This window comes from Andrographis paniculata, unplaced genomic scaffold (genome assembly GCF_009805555.1).
Source record: "Andrographis paniculata isolate CXL003 unplaced genomic scaffold, ASM980555v1 Contig45END, whole genome shotgun sequence".
Lineage (NCBI taxonomy): Eukaryota > Viridiplantae > Streptophyta > Magnoliopsida > Lamiales > Acanthaceae > Andrographis > Andrographis paniculata.
Genome location: NW_026137579.1, coordinates 31,145 through 51,118, shown reverse-complemented (window position 1 = coordinate 51,118; position 19,974 = coordinate 31,145). Strand labels below are relative to the sequence as shown.

At 35.9% G+C, this 19,974-nt stretch overlaps 2 protein-coding genes across 5 annotated transcripts; one reads left to right on the top strand and one right to left on the bottom strand.

The window, feature by feature from the left end:
• Window positions 1-82: 82 nt before the first annotated feature.
• LOC127252207 (piezo-type mechanosensitive ion channel homolog) lies at window positions 83-16,787 on the bottom strand. Of its 4 annotated transcripts, XM_051276283.1 has the most exons (21): window positions 16,329-16,780; window positions 15,986-16,066; window positions 15,631-15,793; window positions 15,399-15,556; window positions 14,694-14,850; window positions 14,282-14,468; window positions 11,604-11,719; window positions 11,215-11,299; window positions 10,849-11,064; window positions 10,586-10,763; window positions 9,934-10,062; window positions 9,676-9,849; window positions 9,320-9,553; window positions 7,412-8,950; window positions 4,384-6,848; window positions 3,783-4,178; window positions 3,395-3,553; window positions 1,840-2,343; window positions 847-979; window positions 616-760; window positions 83-530 (listed from the first exon to the last, which is right to left on the bottom strand). In XM_051276283.1, exons 1-21 carry the CDS (start codon window positions 16,375-16,377, stop codon window positions 395-397), a joined length of 7,404 nt encoding a protein of 2,467 aa, XP_051132240.1. In that variant the 5' UTR covers window positions 16,378-16,780; the 3' UTR covers window positions 83-394. The 4 variants fall into 4 exon arrangements, 2 of the variants coding, with proteins under 2 accessions (XP_051132240.1, XP_051132241.1); XM_051276284.1 differs by lacking the exons at window positions 83-530; window positions 616-760 and having other exon boundaries at window positions 1,840-1,879; window positions 1,999-2,343; window positions 16,329-16,784; XR_007839034.1 differs by lacking the exons at window positions 83-530; window positions 616-760; window positions 847-979 and adding an exon at window positions 3,025-3,205 and having other exon boundaries at window positions 2,198-2,343; window positions 16,329-16,786.
• Window positions 16,788-17,567: 780 nt separating this feature from the next.
• Window positions 17,568-19,167, top strand: LOC127252208 (auxin-binding protein T85-like). Its single transcript, XM_051276286.1, has 5 exons — window positions 17,568-17,687; window positions 17,901-18,007; window positions 18,215-18,418; window positions 18,630-18,697; window positions 18,795-19,167. Exons 1-5 carry the CDS (start codon window positions 17,606-17,608, stop codon window positions 18,907-18,909), a joined length of 576 nt encoding a protein of 191 aa, XP_051132243.1. The 5' UTR covers window positions 17,568-17,605; the 3' UTR covers window positions 18,910-19,167.
• The last annotated feature ends 807 nt before the right edge of the window (window positions 19,168-19,974 follow it).

Genomic DNA, 19,974 nt, shown 5'->3' with positions numbered 1-19,974 from the left:
ATACTTATATTTTATTTAATATATTATTAACAAGTATAAGTTTCATTAACATTACATCCAATACCATTTAAATTCAAATACTAAAAAAATTATATATATGCTCTCACTGATTTGAAATCAAATATAAATACAGAGTAACAAGAAATACAAATGAGACAGTTTTAACTTAGAAGCAGCCTTCCTCCTCCCTAATGAAAACAACAAATAAAGATTATATACAGAGTTTGGGTATCAAAATTCAGAAGGCTTCTCTACACAGAGGTACATAACTGTATGTATTGCACTAAAAAATTCACTTACAGAACAATCACAAGTTGAAGAGGATAGATAGAGGCCTGGATTTCTTGCACTGTTGGTTAGTGTCCTGTGAAGCCGAAGCCATGTTGTGCTGGTCTCAGTCGGGATTGGTGTACTCGAGCAACATATGGGGCGATCTGTAAATCTTTACCAGTGTCCAGTAAAGGACTTCTTCAACTCCAAGCTCGCCTTCTGCTCTTGCGGCGTAAATGTCTTCGCAGATGGCAATCAACCTAGATGAAACCGGAAGGATGGTTCAGATTGGCATTGCTGAAAAAACGAGGAGTTAACAGGATTGCACATGAGAACTGGTATTACCTGTCGCAGGAAGGTAGATTCTCGTATGGTATTCTCATTCGTAGGTCAGAGCACTGCATTCGAATGAAACGGCCAACTGCAAGGACGAATGTGATGTAGAGACCCCAAATGCTGAATTTGCTGAGAGTCTCGCCAAGAAATCCTTCTGGAGTAAATACATACACAAAAGAACAGCATTATACATGTTCCAATTTGAGGGAAGGAAGGGTGTTTAAGTTATATAATACTTACGGGGAGTTTCCTCGGATACAATCACAGCCATAGGGCCGGATAATCCTCCACAGCCAGATGCATTAATATCGTGGAAGGACCACCATTGAGATGTCTTGTGATGTAAGACAACATCAGCACTAACATCAGTCACCTGTTGACATCGACAAGAGTCAAATTACCATTAATACTTATATCGAAGGAACACTGCATATGCCCTTCATTTATTTAACTTTGTGTGCTTGGCATGTAACTATCAGCAAATCAAATTAAATTGAACAGTCATTTGAGAAATAGAAAAGAAATAGATTTGAGTATAGTGAAACAACAAACATATTCAAGCAAGAATCCAGCTTGATTAGTACAGAGCTATGTTTTGCCTCCAGTAAGTTAATTTTTTTTAACATGCCCACTCAACAAGCAGAACTTGTGAAGATACTGTTTAAAGAAGAATGGGAGATCAAAATTTAACAAGTTGTTATAATTTAGCACAAGGCTCAAGCTGCATTCACAAGTAGCAATCGAAGAAATCCCTTTCAATATATGAGACATGACATGTAGAGGGAAAAGTTTTGTCTGGAGCTGGACTGTTGAAACATGAACTTTTATCTACTTGTACCATATGCTTACTCAAATATTTTCTACATTTGTTATCTTGACTTCACATATTATGAGATTTTGTTCGAGAGGAGAATGTAGACAAAATCTATTCTGTGAGTATATATACCCATCTTCAATAAATGAAACATGGTTTTGCACTTCAGATTGTTTTATTTCAAGAAAGTACTCAGTGTTGCCATTTATTACCAGGAACATGCTAGCAATATGATACAAGTGCTTCACATTTTCCCATTGATAGATACTTATCCAAACAATAGAAATAGCTATTGCCTTTAATAGTTTGTAGACCTATGTAAGTTGAAGCATTCAGTCGGAAAAGGATAAATGGCAAAGCATTAGTTATGAGTTATTCATCAAATGTATTGACAAGAGAATGAAGTTTAAAAGACACACCTTCTGCTCAAAAGGTCTAATTTCCCCCGAACCGGTGACCCTGAAAAATTTGGGATAAATATCATAAATCCGAAAGCTGCTGAGGGAACCATTGAGTACACCTTGAACTTCTGATGGTTTTGGAAGATCAATTGGGTCGACACTTCCTTCAAATCTTACCATTTCCTTGCCTTTTGGTCGGGCCCTCATGAGTATCCAAGTAAACCTTATATCCATTTCACCAGTCCCAAGAGACTGGGTGAACTGCTGCTGAACCACATCAGGGACAAGCCATAGTGTATTTGAATCAGCTTGGCAACAAACAAGCTGAATGTCATTCACATTATATGCATCCAAATAATTGTTGGGATCAAGCTCACTTGCATTGGACTGATCCCATGGAATTATTTGACAAAGTGTTGTCTTGTAGAAGGTCAACCTGCCACCAATTGTCTTGATATCAAACATAAAACTTGCATCGTTGATTGGATTTGCAATGTTTGTTGGATTACCACTACTGTACATCTGCAAGGAACAGGTCAGGCTCAGCTTTAGAACTCCTGATAACCAAAGTTCTGTAGCTGTTATCTAATGGAACATTCCATGAGCACTTGGTAATCAGTATGAAAGAATCAGCAAATTGAATTTTGTTCACAATTGAAGAACATCAGAAAGAAAACTTATTGAAACAGAGAAAACACATAACTTTTAAGCACCTAAAGGCCCAAGAGAAGGATATCTCTCTCATTTCAAATTAGCAATAAATATCGTCAAAACTATCACTTTCCGTAACTTGCTCATTAGCCTGTCTAAAGTTTCACACCATTCCGGATATAAGCTAACCTCATTAAGATTAAAGTAGAAATTACATCGAAGAATGGAGCAATTAGTTAGTTAACATCAAACTTCTTAATCACATATAGCAAGTGCTTAGAGTGCTGCTCAAAACCGATTTCCATATTCTAGAATCCTTTTTGTGGAATTGTAACAGATCTTTAGAGGATAAAATTGTTGGATATGCCATTTGTGAGCACCATGTGATATTCACAAGCCTATCCAACAAATCAGCATATCTCTATAAAGCTCATTCACATTTAAAAATTGAAAACTAGTATCAGGGTCTTGATAAATTCTTAAAGTTGAAAAATGTGTGATGCTTACATTCTATTATAATAATTATAAGTATTAACTGAGTTTGTTATTTACTTGGTGTAGGTTTGTATGTTCGTTTCAACTCCACTGCTCTGTTTCTTTTCGTCCTTTCCCATCTACATAGAGTGTCTATAAATACCTATGATGTATTGTAAACAATCGAGTCTCTTCTTCGTTTCCTTTCTTGATCCAAGTTCCAAAGTTCATAGCATATTCCAACCAATATGTCCCCCGCCTCCACATACACACACACCCCACCACATATCAATAACCAATCAAATTAATTAGCATGGCAATGTAAGAACTTCCATTAAGAAATGAAACTAAACAGAGGTGGGTTTAGGGTTTGGCGAGCAAGGGTTAGGGTTATATGCATCTTTTTAATACTTCAGTTTAGATCAGAATTAAGTTGCTAACTTATTACCAGCATTGGAGCCCAGATAACACATATAAGGACAAAGAACAGACACAGGCCATTGCAAAACTTTGTCATCTTTGTCTGCTTCTCTCCTTGTTTATGTGCAGCTCTGTTCAGAACATTATCACATTTAACAAGGTACAAGCTAGCATTTATGTCCTCCAACTGAAAAACAAGGAGAAAAGAACATCAGTGTCTATTTCATACTGGCAACCCAAATTATATAGAGAAAGTTCATTGTAGATATAGATAGTGTTGTAACTATATAAAATTCCTTGAATATATTATACCATAAAACATCGTGGAGCCAATGAATAACAGAGATATTAGACAATGCTAATAGGTGCATGAATTTCAAGTAAATTTGCAGATCCTGTAAAATGGGAAGACCCACCTTCAGCCAGTCATACATCGTCAATGATGTTGTTGTGCAAGACCAATCAAGGACGCATCTTAATTCATACAGAAAGGGCAAAGCACGATATAGCCTGTACCCTATATGGTTAACACGAGAAACCTCACTGGTTAGGAACTGGCGATACAATGTGCTTTGATGGGGCACGCCATATCGAATTTGAATGGCTTGCAGAGCAAACGAAATTGCTTTTGTGAGATATATTGCTCGAAGAGCAAACGCAGCAGCATTCTTCTGTGAAGTATCCAGATTCCAAGCATACTCTGTTACAGCGCAGGTGAAAAGAACAAGGCTGAAGACATAAAAGATAACCTTCGCGGTGGCAAATGAACACAAATATATGACACGATCAACAACAATCAAGAAAAAGATTGCCTGCATTAGAAAAGTATAATTTAAATGGGAAAGTGAAACTCAATGCACAACAAAAATAGAACCAAGAGAAACCAGTCACATAATTTCCTAGAGGAAAACCTCATCATCTATGTGCATATAATACTTAAATATTCTCATTCCTAACATATATTTTCAACTTATCCAATCTCCCATATTCTATGAAATGGAAATTATGAGCTCTTACCATCAGAACAAACACAAATTCTTTTGGAAATTGATCCTCGAATTGATAATACTCCAGAATCTCACTTTTATTTTTTATAACAGACTGGTAGAATATGGCAACCAGAAAAAAAACAGTCAAATCAGCCCCAAATATATATGCATAAAGATCAATTTCTCTTTTTCCACCACCAACTATTGACATTATGGGATAGGGAAAACCAACTTCTTCAAAGAGCCCCCGCTGTTGTGATTTAAGAATCTCCTTGGCTACATCAGCTGCTGGAGTCAGAGATCTGAATTGTTCTGTTGGTCTACAGTCTTTTGGTGAAGAAACATAAATCACCTCAAAAACAGCCAACACCACATCTGCATTTTCAGAACTTTTTTCAATGCTTCGAATTTGCACCTTACTGGCACAAGGGCAACGCTTAGGCACTTCGTTCTGGCAATTTTCATCATGTACGAGCAGTAGTAATTGATTTATCCCAGACTCAATTCGCTCTGGTTGAATCCCATCCTCTGGCCATACTTTGACATCCATTGATAATTGAACAAAGTAAGGAGGAAATTCTGCTTCTTGCGTTAGTGATTTCCAGTATCTAGTACAACCAATGATAACCATCTCAACCACTCGTTTCACTGACTGGAAAATCATCTTTACTTGTTCACACCAGCTGGAGCCAATGTCAGCTGCCTCTCTATGTAGTAAGCCCCCTTTGCAATTGCTAAAACCCACTGAAAACCACTCACCATCTTTTGCAGTTATGGAGGTCTGTATTAGAGTAAATAAATAAACTAAAAACAAAGGTAGCAAACTGACTACAAATGATGCTGTTATTGGTTTGGTTGGAAAGCCTAATTCACGAAGCAGGTTCGACATGACTTTGAAACCACAATGCTGGATCATTATTTGGTAGAAATACTGAATCAAGATATAAAATTCAGTATAAATCAGCACAATAATCCAGAAGATGTAACTTGGGCCAGTATTCACACAGAGTGCATACAGAAACAGAGCTGCCAAGTATACCATGGAGAGCAAGCTAAAATTCCAAAGAAAAACAATAACAAAACAGCAGTAACACACCACATCATTGTTCGAACGCATCTGGAACCATATATGATGGAGTATTCGACCTATCTGCAGACTTGCAGACTCTGAAGTCCTACTCTTTTCAGAGTGAAAAGATGACAAACTACTCAGGTGTGTCTGCTCTGTGCTTATTTTATCATCTGGAAATCCATCTTCCAAAGATGAGGGCTCATTAGAATCTGAATACTCAGGGGTAATGTTCAATAAGTTCACAAGATTGGAAACTGCACGATTCCCAATTGACTGTACTTGAGAAACCCCATCGCCTAAAAATTGTACTGCAGATGCCAAAGGATTTTCCTTTGATTGGAGTTTATCTTTCTTTGATTTGTCAGTATCATTGCCACAATCACTTGCAGAATCCCAAAGTTCAGTTATTTCACTAATGGGTGTATCCCTCTGTTGCTTAAAATCAAAAGGAACTGGACTTTCAGCTTTCAAATTACTAGAAGATTCTACATGAAATGGCAAAGCTGAATCAGAATTGATGCCAGCATCCAGTCTCTCAACATGACCAGTGTCTTGCAGATTGTGTGAAGCATTTTTCCTTCTTCTCAGACCATTATTTGCTGGTGAAGGATCAGTACAGACACTGGTGGGGTTCATGTCATGAAGCTGTATTTGTAGATTGAACATCTCAGATTTCATCTTCTCCACTTGTAGGTTACGCTGATGTTTCTTCTCTTCAGACTTTCGAACATGCTGCAGCTGTTCGGTCTTCCAAGTAGCTTTCTTCTCTTGCTCCCTTACAATTGCACCAATTTGCTCCGCCTCAAGATATCGAAAAACATAATCAAACTCAGACGAAGAAAACATATATGATTGGCAAGCTACCAGGACAAATATGATGATTTCTACCAAAGCAGATCTGGACGTGATGCGAAATCCATAATCATATTTGTAAAAACCAATCACTTCGTATATGTAATCAATTGTTTCGCACTTTCCCGCATTAAAATCACCAATAAAGGGAGACTGATAGACCAGCGAGAGAACAATTACAGCAAAATTATAAATTCGCAAATACTTGAAGATCTTGTTTTTCTTCTTTAGTATGGTGAGCCTCATGCGGAAGAAAATAAGGGCAAAACCAAGGTATCCAAGGTGCAGAATGTCATACTCCAAAGTTCCCGTAATTAGGATCAGAGCCAACACAAGATCCAATAGATGACAATAGCAATACACTCTCAAATAATCCAGAAATGTCCACATGCCTTTGGTTTCAAAAGACAGATCACGCCAAACAAATGCATTTTCACGCTGAGAAATCATCTGGCGATATGTAAACGGAGCTGAAAAGCTGGATGCATTATCAGCACGGAGCTTAAAAGAGGCAAGCAAGAATACTGCAAAATAACTTATTAGCATGCGAGGATCATCAACTATAATCCCTGCCAAAACAAGTAATGAAATGAATCAAGGAAGTCTCTAACGTTAAAAACCTAGAATTCAACATAAAGACATCAAGCTCGTGATTAGGAATTGCTTGAGAATGAATATGCTAATGTGGCATGAGAAGGCGTGTTGAATATATGAAGAAAAGGAGAGCTTTTTGGAAGCTTTCATCAAATGGTAATAAAACATAAGATAACAAACAAAATAACAACCCTCTTTGCCCTTCAACTGCTTCCGCTCAGAAGTTATCTTTATTACAGGTACTGTGAGTCCTGCCAGAATCCTCAATAAGATTTTACTACACTTTAAGATTTCTGATGAGCATTATGTGTATGAAGAAGTTTAAACTCTTTACTATCTCAAGTGGTTTTTTCTCCTAGTGTACAGCACTGACATGTATAAAATAAAAACCTCCATAATGTTTCCAGTGTTTTGAATCAAATACAAGTAAACATAAAATTAATTTACACGCATGGAATGAAAAGGAAATGTATATTGTATACACACACAAAGAGTATAGAGCTTTTCTATTTCTAGTGACAAAGAAAGAGAATCATACCCAGCCAGCACTTGACACAATAGGAGAAATACATCTTCGAGTTTCTCCAGCAATCATGACAACGAGCATGGGTTTCAGTTGAATGCCAACTAAAAGGTGTTATATTCTGCCACAATGTCAAGTATTCTGCAAGAAGAATGATTGCCAACGAAAAGACAAACACTGGCCATAGCTTCCGTATAATAGGACGAGCCAGTAAAACACATGTAGCAAGACATGCAATATAGAACATTGAAATGGCATTCAACAAAGCAAAACTAGCTAATAGTAATGCCATCATATTAATCTCGAGCCCAAAGAGATTAAACATATTTTCTATCCAAAACTTCAAATATACTTTTAGAGTAGTTTTCTGCATCTCAAATCTCTCCTGTCTCAAGGCAACAATCCTTTTCTTATTCCACTTTTGACTTTCTTTCATGCTTCCCCAGAGATAGCTAAACAACAATTTGGTACTGCCTCTGTCCTCAGTACCCCCATTTCCTGATAAATCCTGAGGATGTGTATGATTACTCTGCCTAAAAGATGGCCATGAATTGCTTCTCAACTGTTCCGGTGACAATTCATGAGATTCAGATATAGTCGGGTTATCCTTGTTGAAATTTGAGACAACAGAAGACACATCTGCCTCTGAAACAAATAAAGGGCAAGGTTCCTCAGATCTCCCAGAATTCAAAAGAAAGCTAGGCATTATTTCCAACCACCGAAAAACATTGTATTGAAGAGTACAAGCAGCAATGACCAAAACTTTTCCCCTCAACCCTGCTTCGATGCCTTCAAAACCTTGCCCATACACTTGTAATCCAAGGAAAAGGGACAAATCATAGTGCTTTTGTCCAGGAAACATTTTAACTAGCTTGCCCAACATCTGAAAAAGATATTCAATGACCACCAGACATCCAGTGTAAACTAAGAATGACTTGGATGGAATTCTAGAAGCTTTAGGCAATATAGAAGACAAAAGAAGACCAAGAAGATATACAAAGCCGAATGCGCTAAGTGAAGATATTGAAGCATAGAACACCGCAATAATCAGAATCTTTTGGCTGTGCCAGATCAGAAACCGTTTGATAAAGCCCAATATCCCCAGCTGCAGTGAATCAACATTTTCTGATTTCTTGTCTTTGCTTTGTCTTCTTTCGTAGCTGTAAAGCTGCATAACAATAACAATTGCTAGAGACTCCCAAAGATTTCCCAACAAAGAAGTTTCAGTGTCATAGCCAAAGCATAAGTAGAGATCAACTTTCTTGGACATCCACGATTGGAAAGTGGGAAAAATGCTTAAAATATATGTGAAAATGAAAACCGCAATTGAATATGCTTTAAGGGGAAACCATAGGCGCCGATTTGTCCGCTCAACTAATTGCCTTCCAATTATCCAGACAAGGAGAAGGATTATATAACCAAATGATACATAGTTAGGTTTCACAAGGTACACCGCAAGAAGAATGGTGACAAAAGCAATATAGGTCCCAAATGACCTATACATTGATAAAAATTTCTCCCCAACTGCACTCAGATACAAAGCTATCCTTCTTTCTGGAAAGTAAACAAAAATTAACATATCAAGATACAGGTGACCGTTGAATCATTCAAAAATCTCATTTGTGCCACATACACTTTACATGAATAAACCCTAAAATATAGATAAAAATTATCTAAAATATCAAAAAAGGTCCCTACACTTTTCTAAATGCAAAATTGACCTATATATACAATATATCTAACACACTTGATTTTTTCCTAGTAGTGGAATAAATGCAGATCAGGTATAGTGTTGCAGAAAAAATAAGACACCTAAAATGTGATGCTAATTACATTTCTGGTACCAAGATATATTTATGATTGCATCCAAATTAAAAGTAAGATAATAAGAATTAATCCCTGGAAAAGTTTACAGTACCATACCATGGTGATGATTCTCAAGATTGTCCCTGGTGTTGGAGGTTGCGTAAACTGACAAAAGAACTGATTTATTCAAACCAGCTTTCAGAATGCTAAATCCAACTGGAGGACTAGGTGTGTGCTGTACAATGGCAGAAAATGAAAACAACATTTCAAAGCCATGGTTGTGAATAGCACAAAAGCATGCGAGCAGAGCTATTTCCAGGAAATTCCAAGGACTATCATACTCAAGGAGACCTACAATTAATGCATCAACAAAGTAAAAGAACATAAAAGTCAATGGAAGAAAGTAGAGATTAGACATATTGAACATTGATTATGCATATGTGAAGGTAATATAAGATGAATAAATCCCATACCTAATTGTGATAGCACTGCTGCACTCATAGAATCTTTTTGCTCCAACTTTCTGGACACAAGGTTAAGCTGAAGGATGTATAAGATTGCAAAGTGTGACTCGCACAAAAGAACAAGGGCTTGGCGCATCCTTTTATTGATCTTATGGCTCAAAAGGTACACAAAGAAGAATATCACTGAAAACAAAGACAACAGTGAGAATATTGAAAAAAAGGAAATTAATGGCAGAGAAAAATTGACTGCTTAAGACTCTGACATACTATAAACAGCATGAATTAAACCAGGTTTTAGTGCAATCATGAAAATGAGAAACAGCATGATAGCCCGAGAACATTTGCGGATTCCCCAGAAAATGGTAGCCACAATCAATATCTTGGTATCTTCCTTAACTGCAACCATATACATCAAACACAAAGTGATAATCAACATTAAAGAGAAGATGACCATGAAATAAAAAGAATCTCCATGAAAACATAAAAAGTTCCAAAAGAATTATCCTTACAACATCGAACTCTGTGAGAAACTGAAAGTAAAAGATTAGAACAAGGAAAAGTATGATGAAAAAGTTCAGGAAAAAAAAATTGTAAGAAGCCTTTATTGTGAAAACATACGAAAACTAAAAGCCTTCCTAACAGTCAGGAAGGCTGAGAATTAATAAGGCATATACAGGACACAACAAAATAATTGGGCAACTATTCTAACTACAAATAGGACAAACCAACCAATTCACAATCATACAAGACATGTGTCAGCAGATTCGTGCTTAGTCGCAATGTTACCATAACAAGGTTCAAGACATAAATAGAAGCAAAAATGGCAGAGAGTTTTCTAAATGAATATCTATATATATCTGTGTGTACGTGTGTTTGTAAATGTATTGCAGACTAAAACTGTTAATATAAGAATCTTGACCTTCCTCAGTGCTGCTCTCATTAGAGAATTGTCTCTCCTCATCTGATATATAGAGAAATACTGAGTTGTTAACAAGATTACCAAGTGCTACAAGGATCCCAAGACAGAATTGCGCTAAAAGGAAGAAACCAGGGATAGGATAGTGCCATAGCCCAACCATTTCCCAGATCTCCATATCCTGTGTAGAACAGAAAAATAATTGCAAATTTCATCCACCTATTGGAGCTTCCAAACTGAAGATGCAAATGAAGATAAGAAGCTACCTTCCCAAGCTTCCAGTTCGCATATGCAAACACCACATTGAAAACATATGTGCTGATGGCCCACAAGAGAATGAACACTAGAAGCAAACCATTCAACCGATGCAACCGAAACAAGGACGGGAAAGCATAGAGAATATACCCTACATACGCAAGTAATCCAAATGCACATATACTTGCAAAATGGAAACTCCAGTATGCAAGAGCAACCAAAGATATCTGTCACACACATTTGAGATGCATAAGCAAGGGAAATGTGGAGAGATGCAATATTTTCATAATGCATATACCACAACTGTAACATCCACAGACTACATTTTCAAGAGAGATGCAAACATATAAATAAGCCTAAAGTTAGTGACTACATACCGGGAAGCCATAAGTAAACCAGTTGATGCTAAAAAACCTGAAAACTGTCCCTCTTAGTAAAATATTGGTATGCCTGACACCAGACCTGCAAAACACACAAAATATTAAACAAAATTGTTAAGGCAAAGATAGTACGAAACCATAGCATAAAAAATTTGCTGCTACTGAAACTCAGCATCATAACCACAAAAAAAAGGCAACCAATTTCCATAACAAACAAAACAAATCCACAAGAAATCAATATGAAATCCCTAGAATGGTAAGAAAGAAATAAAACCTAAGGTTGTCATTCTGAAGCCTGAGAAGTTCAGCATACAGGTATAGTGATATACGGAAGCTTGAATTAACAGAAGGGAGGGTAGTTTTAGATCAATGACAAAAGCAACCACCTCAGCTGACGAACAAAGAACGAATTTTTTGAGGGAAGAAGGCGCTCGGTGAAGCTTCCTTCTCTCATGGACATCATAAACTCCATGTCTTCCAAATCATGTCTTACGAAAGACAGCTGCAGACATATTTCAGAATGAGTAATTTTTTGTGCACCAACTCAAGGCAGCAGAAAACTCTTCATGCAAGCAAGATAAGTTACAGTTCATTGTCAAGGAACTACATGGGTGATTCTGGCAAATTTCATGCAAGACAAATGCTACAAAATGAAAACAGTGTGCGTAGTGTCAAGTGTGTTGGTAGATCAAATTCAAACTGATTTGGAGATGGAAAGACTGCAGAGGATGTCTAAGGACAGTGATGAGAAGAACAAAAGGGCATCCACAATTTTCAAACCACACCGCTACTGTAGATGATAGAAATCAGAGGCAGGAAATTTCCTTTCCTCCAAGATCTTCTAAACGCTATTTCCCATAGATGAAAGGTGAAAAGATATGTAAAGGAGTTAGTATGTTGTCCTTGTTTCTTTTGTCTCTTCTATGTATCCATGCATATGCATAAACATACACCCACATATGTCATGAAGGATTGAAATTGAGTAATATTTGCAAAACATAAAAGAAGAAGCACCTGTGCAACTTAATATACATGTTTCAAAATGGGTGTGAAGAACAAAAACAAGGTCAAAGTAATGGAAAATGGAGAATAGGATCAAAATAAAAGGGAAACATTAGATACAAGGTATATAAGGTGTATGGTTCCATTTTTCTTACTATCACCCAATGATTGCACCAATTTCTCTCTACGTTTTGTCTATTGATGTATTGATCAGCCTAATCTTAGAAGATGGCTCCTTTTTTCTGATGTGATAGTCTTGATCATGAGTCATGCCAACAAGGCTAAAAAACATTCATGTTTAGCTTTTGAGTTATGTCAATAATCAGGTATGTGCTCTTTTATAATTAGAAGAGGGCTACATCGAATTGTCTCGACTTGTGATTTTTGGTACATTGTTAGTTTGTTACATTTCTTGACATTATTCACATTGCAAATGATAACTTTTACTGAAGAATACCTTAGATGAAAAATTTATGAAAAGATTAACTTTATAAAAGCAATATGACACAGAATCAAAATCAACATGTATGTGAGAACTTCCCACAATGATAAAGCATGTGAATACCACTCTAGCAAGTTTCAAATTTTTATGTTCGGTAGGGAGATTAATCCCAAATAATTTATGTGCACGCACTCCAACATAATGGTGCAGCTGAATGCAAACACCAACATCTTGTTGAAAAAATGTGTACTCTTCTCCCACATTCAAATGTGCCTCGCCATTTATAACACAATCTACCACTTGTTATTTGGCTAATCACATGCCCTCATTTGTCCTACAACAAGTCATATGTTACACTAGTCTTTTTATCTAACTCCTTATTTGTTTGGTTGTACATGTTTTGTTCATGATTTAACATATGACAAAGGTAAACTTGCCGCCAAGGCCATCAGCTTGACTTGGAAAGTTCACTCAAAAGTACTATGCTTGTATAAATTCCACTTATCTAAGACATCTCCATAATTTCAATCCAGCATAACTGATAATCATCCTATAATAGAATTCACTGCCTACCATTCTATATTTCACCTGTAAGTCAAGTGTCCTCCCATTCTCCAAACATATCAATGGCATTCTCATCAACTGATCAACCTCCTAATGTACCAAATGACTTCAACATTGATGCATACTTTGGCCTTTCTTCCTCCCAATGGTCGTCTATTAATCACCAGTCATAAAAGTATTAGTACTACCAGAAACCCTTATGATATATGTTAGATATTAATTAGCGTTTTAATTAAATATTAGATGTGCTATGTTAGTCTGTTCATTTCATCTACGTCAACTCTTCTATCCTCTTTATCTCTTCACCTCACCTACGAGAGTCTATATATTCATGTTGCATTGTACATAAGTAAGTTCAAATGAATACAAGTTCTTTCATTTCTCTTCATCTCTCTCATCATGGTATTAAAGCCAGGCATCTTCATTCTTCAGTTCACAGCTGCCCATCTCCTCTTTTCTTCAATTAATCCTTCTCAATCAAACAATCCCAAAATTGATCTTACCATCTGCACCAACAAACTCCGGAGACCATGTTGACGCCAGCAATGTCGCTGGATTCCAAAGTTTGATGCGTTGCATTAAATTATTTTTTGTATTGAGAGGCCAATATACTAATTATTCTAGAGGATCAATTTTTGTCAAGCTTGATACCTTTTCATATCGGACTCTTAATCAGATATTAACAACTAAACTCAAGTATCAAACTCACATATTAACCTTAATACATTCTACAACAAATTGAAGACAAAAAATTGTGTATATAGGACAACTTGTAAAATCAGCATCATCATGCTTCAAGTTATCTCACAATGTGAGTCATATGCAGATTAAATATAGATGCGTGCTCATTTAAATTCAAACCTAACAAGTAACATATTTTTCTAATAGTCTATTTCCAAATTTTAATACGATTCCTTACTATCATACGAAGCAGAGTTGGAGCAACATGGAGTCAATATCAAGAAAAAATTAAGAGCCTCATTAAGCTCACAAATGTATCAAAATGTCATCTTAACTGAATCAATCATACGAAAAACTTGAAGCAAAGATGCATACCATATAATAGAACATCATCAGAGAAATACTGGAACAAAATCTCTGCCAATCAGATTCAACAGATGCTTTATATAAGCCAATAAAGTCAGCAATCACTTGAATAGAGTGTGGAAATCCAACAGGAAGCTGATAGAGGTAGAGTAAGCAAATGCTAAATCCAGAGTACACCCAAAGCAGTTTCCACCACCTTCACAAAAAGTATAAGAACATGAGTGCTGATGGAAAACTGAACTTGTTATTAACACTTGAGCACAAGATCATTTGCTTTATTGTATTGAGGAGGGGAAATAATTCATAATTCTGAAAGGGGGTAGGGGTTAAAAAAAAACCGAAAGAAAGAGAGAGAGAGAGAGAGAGAGAGAGAGAGAGAGAGAGAGAGAGAGAGAGAGAGAAGCTAAAAAGAAGGAAGTACCTGAAAAGGCCTAAAAAATTGCTTGTTAAGGACCAATCAACGAGACCAACACAACTGCAAATAAAAAATGGTAAAGAAAGCCAGGAAGGATTGCTGATCCCTGAAGCCAACTGTACGGCAGGTAGTAATAAGCAGGAAGCAAGCCTAAGACGATAACCTTTAATGTGGGAACAAAAAGAAAGACAACTGGTCAAGTATGTATAAAAAGGTGGTGTAAATCTCACTTTTCAGATATACACACATGAGAAAGAGAATCTAAAAATGCAAAGCAGTATAATCTGATATGACTGCAAGAAAATCAAAATTGCAGAAGAAATAACTAACAATATGGTACTGAAACTCTTAGACTTTGAGATGTGATAAAAATCGCCTGTATCAAGTTTATCTTTACAGTAAAAGAAATAATATCAACAGTTTAACAGCAAGCTTCTCCTCCTCAACTTCTTGTCAAAGGAACCCAAACATAATCTAATTACAGAAGCAAAAAAGATGATAGCAATGATCTTCACTATTATTTAAATCACAGCCAAATCTTCAAGTAGCTCCAATTGTTATTTCATCTTGAATGCTTGTTTTTTTTTATTTCAAATTAATGATTGCAGCTCTAAAAACATAAAACACCAAATAAAACTACTACACTAGATGCTTTATCCCTTCCAATAGCTTGAAGTCAAAACCAACATGAGTAAATCAAATAAAACATACCTATTTGTTCAACAACAGATGACAAATGACCCCAGCATGAAGCTTGAGATTCAATGCAGTCAAATTTGTTTTCCTTGATCTCAATGAAACCAACAAGTCCAATCAGTAACTCAGTAACCAGGAAATAGACCACCGTAGGTGAACTCCCTGACTGAAACCTGCAAACGGATACCATTAGCTCATTGGACTATAATACAGAAATATTAGTGGAACAAAAATAGATAAGTCTTACTTCATAAATCCAATTAGTTTTATCCACCAAGCATCTGGAACACTCCATTCTGAACCCTCAATTGCACAAAGACAAAGGAAAATCACTTGAACAGTAACCACAGCAGCAGAGTATGTAGAAACACACCACAAAGATAAGATTCTGTGTTGTCTAGTTCGCAAGTCTGCACATATTACAAAGATACTTAGTTAGGTAACTAAAAACTGAGGAAGGGGGAAAATTTCATCTTGTGTATATTCTTATGACATCACACATCATGTGAGCAGGTGGATTGAAACTAAGTTAATAGATGACATCATCACAACACCAGACGAATTAGTAAAGTCAAATGGTCCACCTCATAAACAAAACTTACCTGTTTTTGTGGATGTATACCGGAATAGAAGAAAGGCCAACAAATTGATGAAGGAAATCAAACTGAAATTAAGTAACCCAGCTGCAAAAAAGACACGGATTGTAAGTAAAAAATAGTTTAAACAAGAACTCAGAAAAATCCTTAAACAAAAACCAAATCCAGCAAGCAGCATTCAGTGTGCTCAAGAAATTATGTTGAAAAGTAACGAACATATAGGCATACATGTAATAATGTGAAACAAGATCAATAAATCAGTTGGTAACTATTTTGCAATAGCATTTAACATACAGTGAAATGCTAAAACTTAAATTAAATGCAAACTAGGATTCGAGATTTTCCCCACCTGTCAAGAGCAGCATGGGCAATACAAACCCATCCAATATTTTCCCCATCTTTGCTTCTTTCAACGAGTCAGTTTCATCACCAATATTTCAGGAACGGCCTCCGTCAAGGATAGAATAAAAATCAAATACAATAAATTACAAATCACTCCCTTCCGGTGAAGAAAGTGGAGTCTACACAACCGAGCGCTGAATCTATTTCGTTACATACAACGACTGGAGAAGGTGGAGTTCCTCGATTAAAACCCCAGTTGATGTGGGATTTTTGCCCGGAACACGGAGCGTGAAAATCAAGTGAAGGCGAGTCCCGATCGTGGTGTGCGCGTTGATATTAATCAATGGTGTGAGGGAGTTGATAAATAAATATATATATATATATTGCCAATGCCAAGTGTTCACAAAGGAGTGTATTTTATACAGAACCATCGTTGAGGGGATCGCAGCGCATAACAGAGAGAAAGAGACGTTGCTTATTTGCCAAAAATATTTTAAAATCGAATACCAAAACCCGAAGATTGTGTTATTGTATGGATCTTTGAAAAAACTTTGAATGTTCATTTAAATTTTTTTTTTTTTTTTTTTATGTGAAGTATGTAAATTTTTTTAAAAATACTTTTGATTATTTATATTATATAAAATATTTAACTTTACATGCAGTGTGTCGAATTTCTATTTATATCATTTCGTTTATTTTAGTTTGTTTTTTTTCACTATGGTTGCCTTAAATTACAATAGTGTTTTGGATATTTTGGTGGTGGGCAATAGTTAGGAGGCTGTGTGGTGGACAACACTTTAGAGGATCAAATTATCACTATCACTGTATAAGTTAGCATATTAATATAAATTAATTGTATATAATCACACATATACTATCAATTAGCATATATTTATCACAACCGACTTGAGACGTTAGGGTTTATAAATGACTAAGGCTTTGGGGTTTGAACTCGGTCCTTATCAAATTTGTATTTATTTTTTTTATTGCTAGGTTGTTGTATAATTTATTTATTATATTATTGTGTTAAAATTAATATATATTATATAATGTGTTATCAAAATATTTAATTCTCGATTCTCATAAAAATAATATTATTTTATTAAAACTTATATTGAAATATTTAAACATAAATTTAAATAATAAAAAGAGTATTGATTTTTAAATATTTTATAAAAAGTTATACATTATATTTTTAATTAAATATTGATATATTTAGCAAACAAAACCCGGTAATATTTAAACATGTTTATCATACATTGATATCCAATACGTGAATCCAGAATGATCAGCTCTCAGCTAATCGTCGTCTACTTGCTCTTTCTACTCACCGCCAGCGCGGAGGTTTCCTATGCTTCAAACGACGGCAAGCACTCTCCATTTGCTGTTTTAATTCTTAGCAGATTGATGTTCTCCAAATAGGTTTCAGTTGGTTTGCTATTCACTACACAGTTCGTTTGAATCGATCATTTACTCAGGGTTTTCAACAGTTAGCTTATGAAGTATATTATTTATCAATGCTGGAATAGATGGATTGTACTTTGATTATCTACTAATCTGCGAAGTGAAATCGAAGCAGAATTGCCGGTCGTTCGAAATATCCGCGAACTAAATCAAGACGGCGAAACGATTCCCGGCATATCTCACATTACAGTCGCCGGCGCACTTTCCCATGGTTTTAAAGAGGTAATAGAGTTAAATGCGCAGCTGGAGCTTCTATTTCGCTTGAATAGTTGTTCATTTAGCGTTTCACCTAGGGTTTAGACTGGAGATAGGGAAGGGGAATAATCAATAATGGTGAAATTCTGAATGGATCTGTGCACGTTACCACCACTTAGCTTGTGGTTAGATGCTTTATAATGGTTTCTGATCGATTTCCTTGAACTTTGACAGATTGAAGTATGGCTGGAAACGGTTGCTCCCGGCGGTCATACTCCCGTTCACAGACACGATTGCGAGGAAATCTTCGTCGTTGTGAAGGGCAGTGGTACTTTGTATCTCGCATCCACTACAGGCTCGGAATTCCCAGGCAGCCCTAAGGAATTTCCCTTTTCCACAAACAGTACATTTCATGTTCCACAAAATGATGCCCATCAGGTACTTTAATTTGTTCCTCTTTTATTAATTAATCTATTGCCATATATAAATCCAGTCTCTGCATAATGATGCTGATTTTTGCTATCCACCTGATCTTCGGCCATGTGTAAAACTATAAACACAATCTTCAGTTAACGATCTTGTATTTCTGGCTATTGACCTATTGTTTGCTTCAGTTCTTCTAAATTTGCTGTACTGTGATCAAGCACAGGTATGGAACACAAACAGATTCGAAGACTTGCAGTATTTTGTTGTCATCTCCAGGCCACCAATGAATTTGTGAGCTGATTATTTTCTTGATTAGTGTAAGAAAAAGGGCAGTCCGGGTGGATGCAATAAAAATATCATGAAATGAGGCTGTGTGTGGTCGATTCAGGTTCGTGTATGAGGACTGGCTCACGCCGCACTCTGCAGCTGTTCCGGTGTTCCCGGTCATGTGGGATGCAAAGCATTATAAATCAAGTTCCAGTGCAAGCAGTGATGAGCTTTGATCATCAGTCGATGGGAATCATTCACAGCTCTACTGTAGCAGAGGTAAATCAATCTGATCTTGTTGTGCTGCTCTGTGTCCATATTGTTATTGTGACTATCGACATTCTCTATTTTTGGGGCTGAATTTTCGGACATTATGGCTGTGGACCGTCGATACATAATGATATTTAATTAACAATGTGCAGATATGATATGATATGTTATGGTGGGGGGCGTGGGGCTCGCTGCTAGCACGCTCCTACATTGTTTAATTTACAATATTGAAGGGTTTGTTATTTGTTTCTATGGCGTGGAAATCTGCAATCATGGTTTGGTTTCCATTGGTTATGTTTTGGGTATATATATTGGATAAATTTACGGGTCATGTTTGAAGTCACATGCGAGTTGCATGTACTTCATTCAGATGTGCTCCTTATAAACTTTTTGGTCAAATCTAATAGCTTGCAAACTAAGTCTGACAAGGCAAATACCTGTTAACCATGTGTAACTGACAAAACTTGAAAAAATCGAGGATAAAAGTTTGAATAAAAATGATGTCAGACGTGAGATTAGAAAAATAAACTATTTACTCCCTCCGTCCACTAAAATTAGCACAATTTGGTCCGGCACGGAGATTTAGTTGGGGTATTTCTAGAAATTTAGTTAAAATTTTAAATAAATGAAAAAAAATATAATAAAATTAGTGGTATTTGTTGTAAATAAATGTAATAATTAAATGTTTAATTTGTTGACTTTAGTAACGAGACTTAAAAAAAAAGAAAAGTGGAAATAAATTTGGGCGGAGAGAGGATCTCATATTTATTAGATTGTAATACTGTTCTCATTGATTTTGGACAAAAAAAAAATATATACGAATTTTATGCTAGTACATTAAATTTTTATGATAGTAAACAAAATAGAATGTTATTATTGTTATGTACAATAGTTAAATGTTACTGCATTGTAACAAATATATATATATATATATTAATAAAAAATTATGTATAAGTGAAAAGATAAAATATAAAAGAAATCCAAAATAGACATGTTTTTACTTTTAGGATTCGATTTTTTTTTTGTTTCCC

Excerpts from the sequence above, each read along its gene's own strand:
- LOC127252207 (XM_051276283.1), bottom strand. The coding sequence starts at position 16,377 with ATGGGGAAAATATTGGATGGGTTTGTATTGCCCATGCTGCTCTTGACA. Across the intron at positions 10,764-10,848 it reads CGAACTGGAAGCTTGGGAAG|GATATGGAGATCTGGGAAAT; the intron begins GTAGCTTCTTAT and ends TGTTCTACACAG. Across the intron at positions 10,063-10,585 it reads TGAGAGCAGCACTGAGGAAG|TTAAGGAAGATACCAAGATA; the intron begins GTCAAGATTCTT and ends ATATGGTTGCAG.
- LOC127252208 (XM_051276286.1), top strand. The coding sequence starts at position 17,606 with ATGATCAGCTCTCAGCTAATCGTCGTCTACTTGCTCTTTCTACTCACC. Across the intron at positions 18,419-18,629 it reads CACAAAATGATGCCCATCAG|GTATGGAACACAAACAGATT; the intron begins GTACTTTAATTT and ends GATCAAGCACAG. Across the intron at positions 18,698-18,794 it reads TCCAGGCCACCAATGAATTT|GTTCGTGTATGAGGACTGGC; the intron begins GTGAGCTGATTA and ends TGGTCGATTCAG.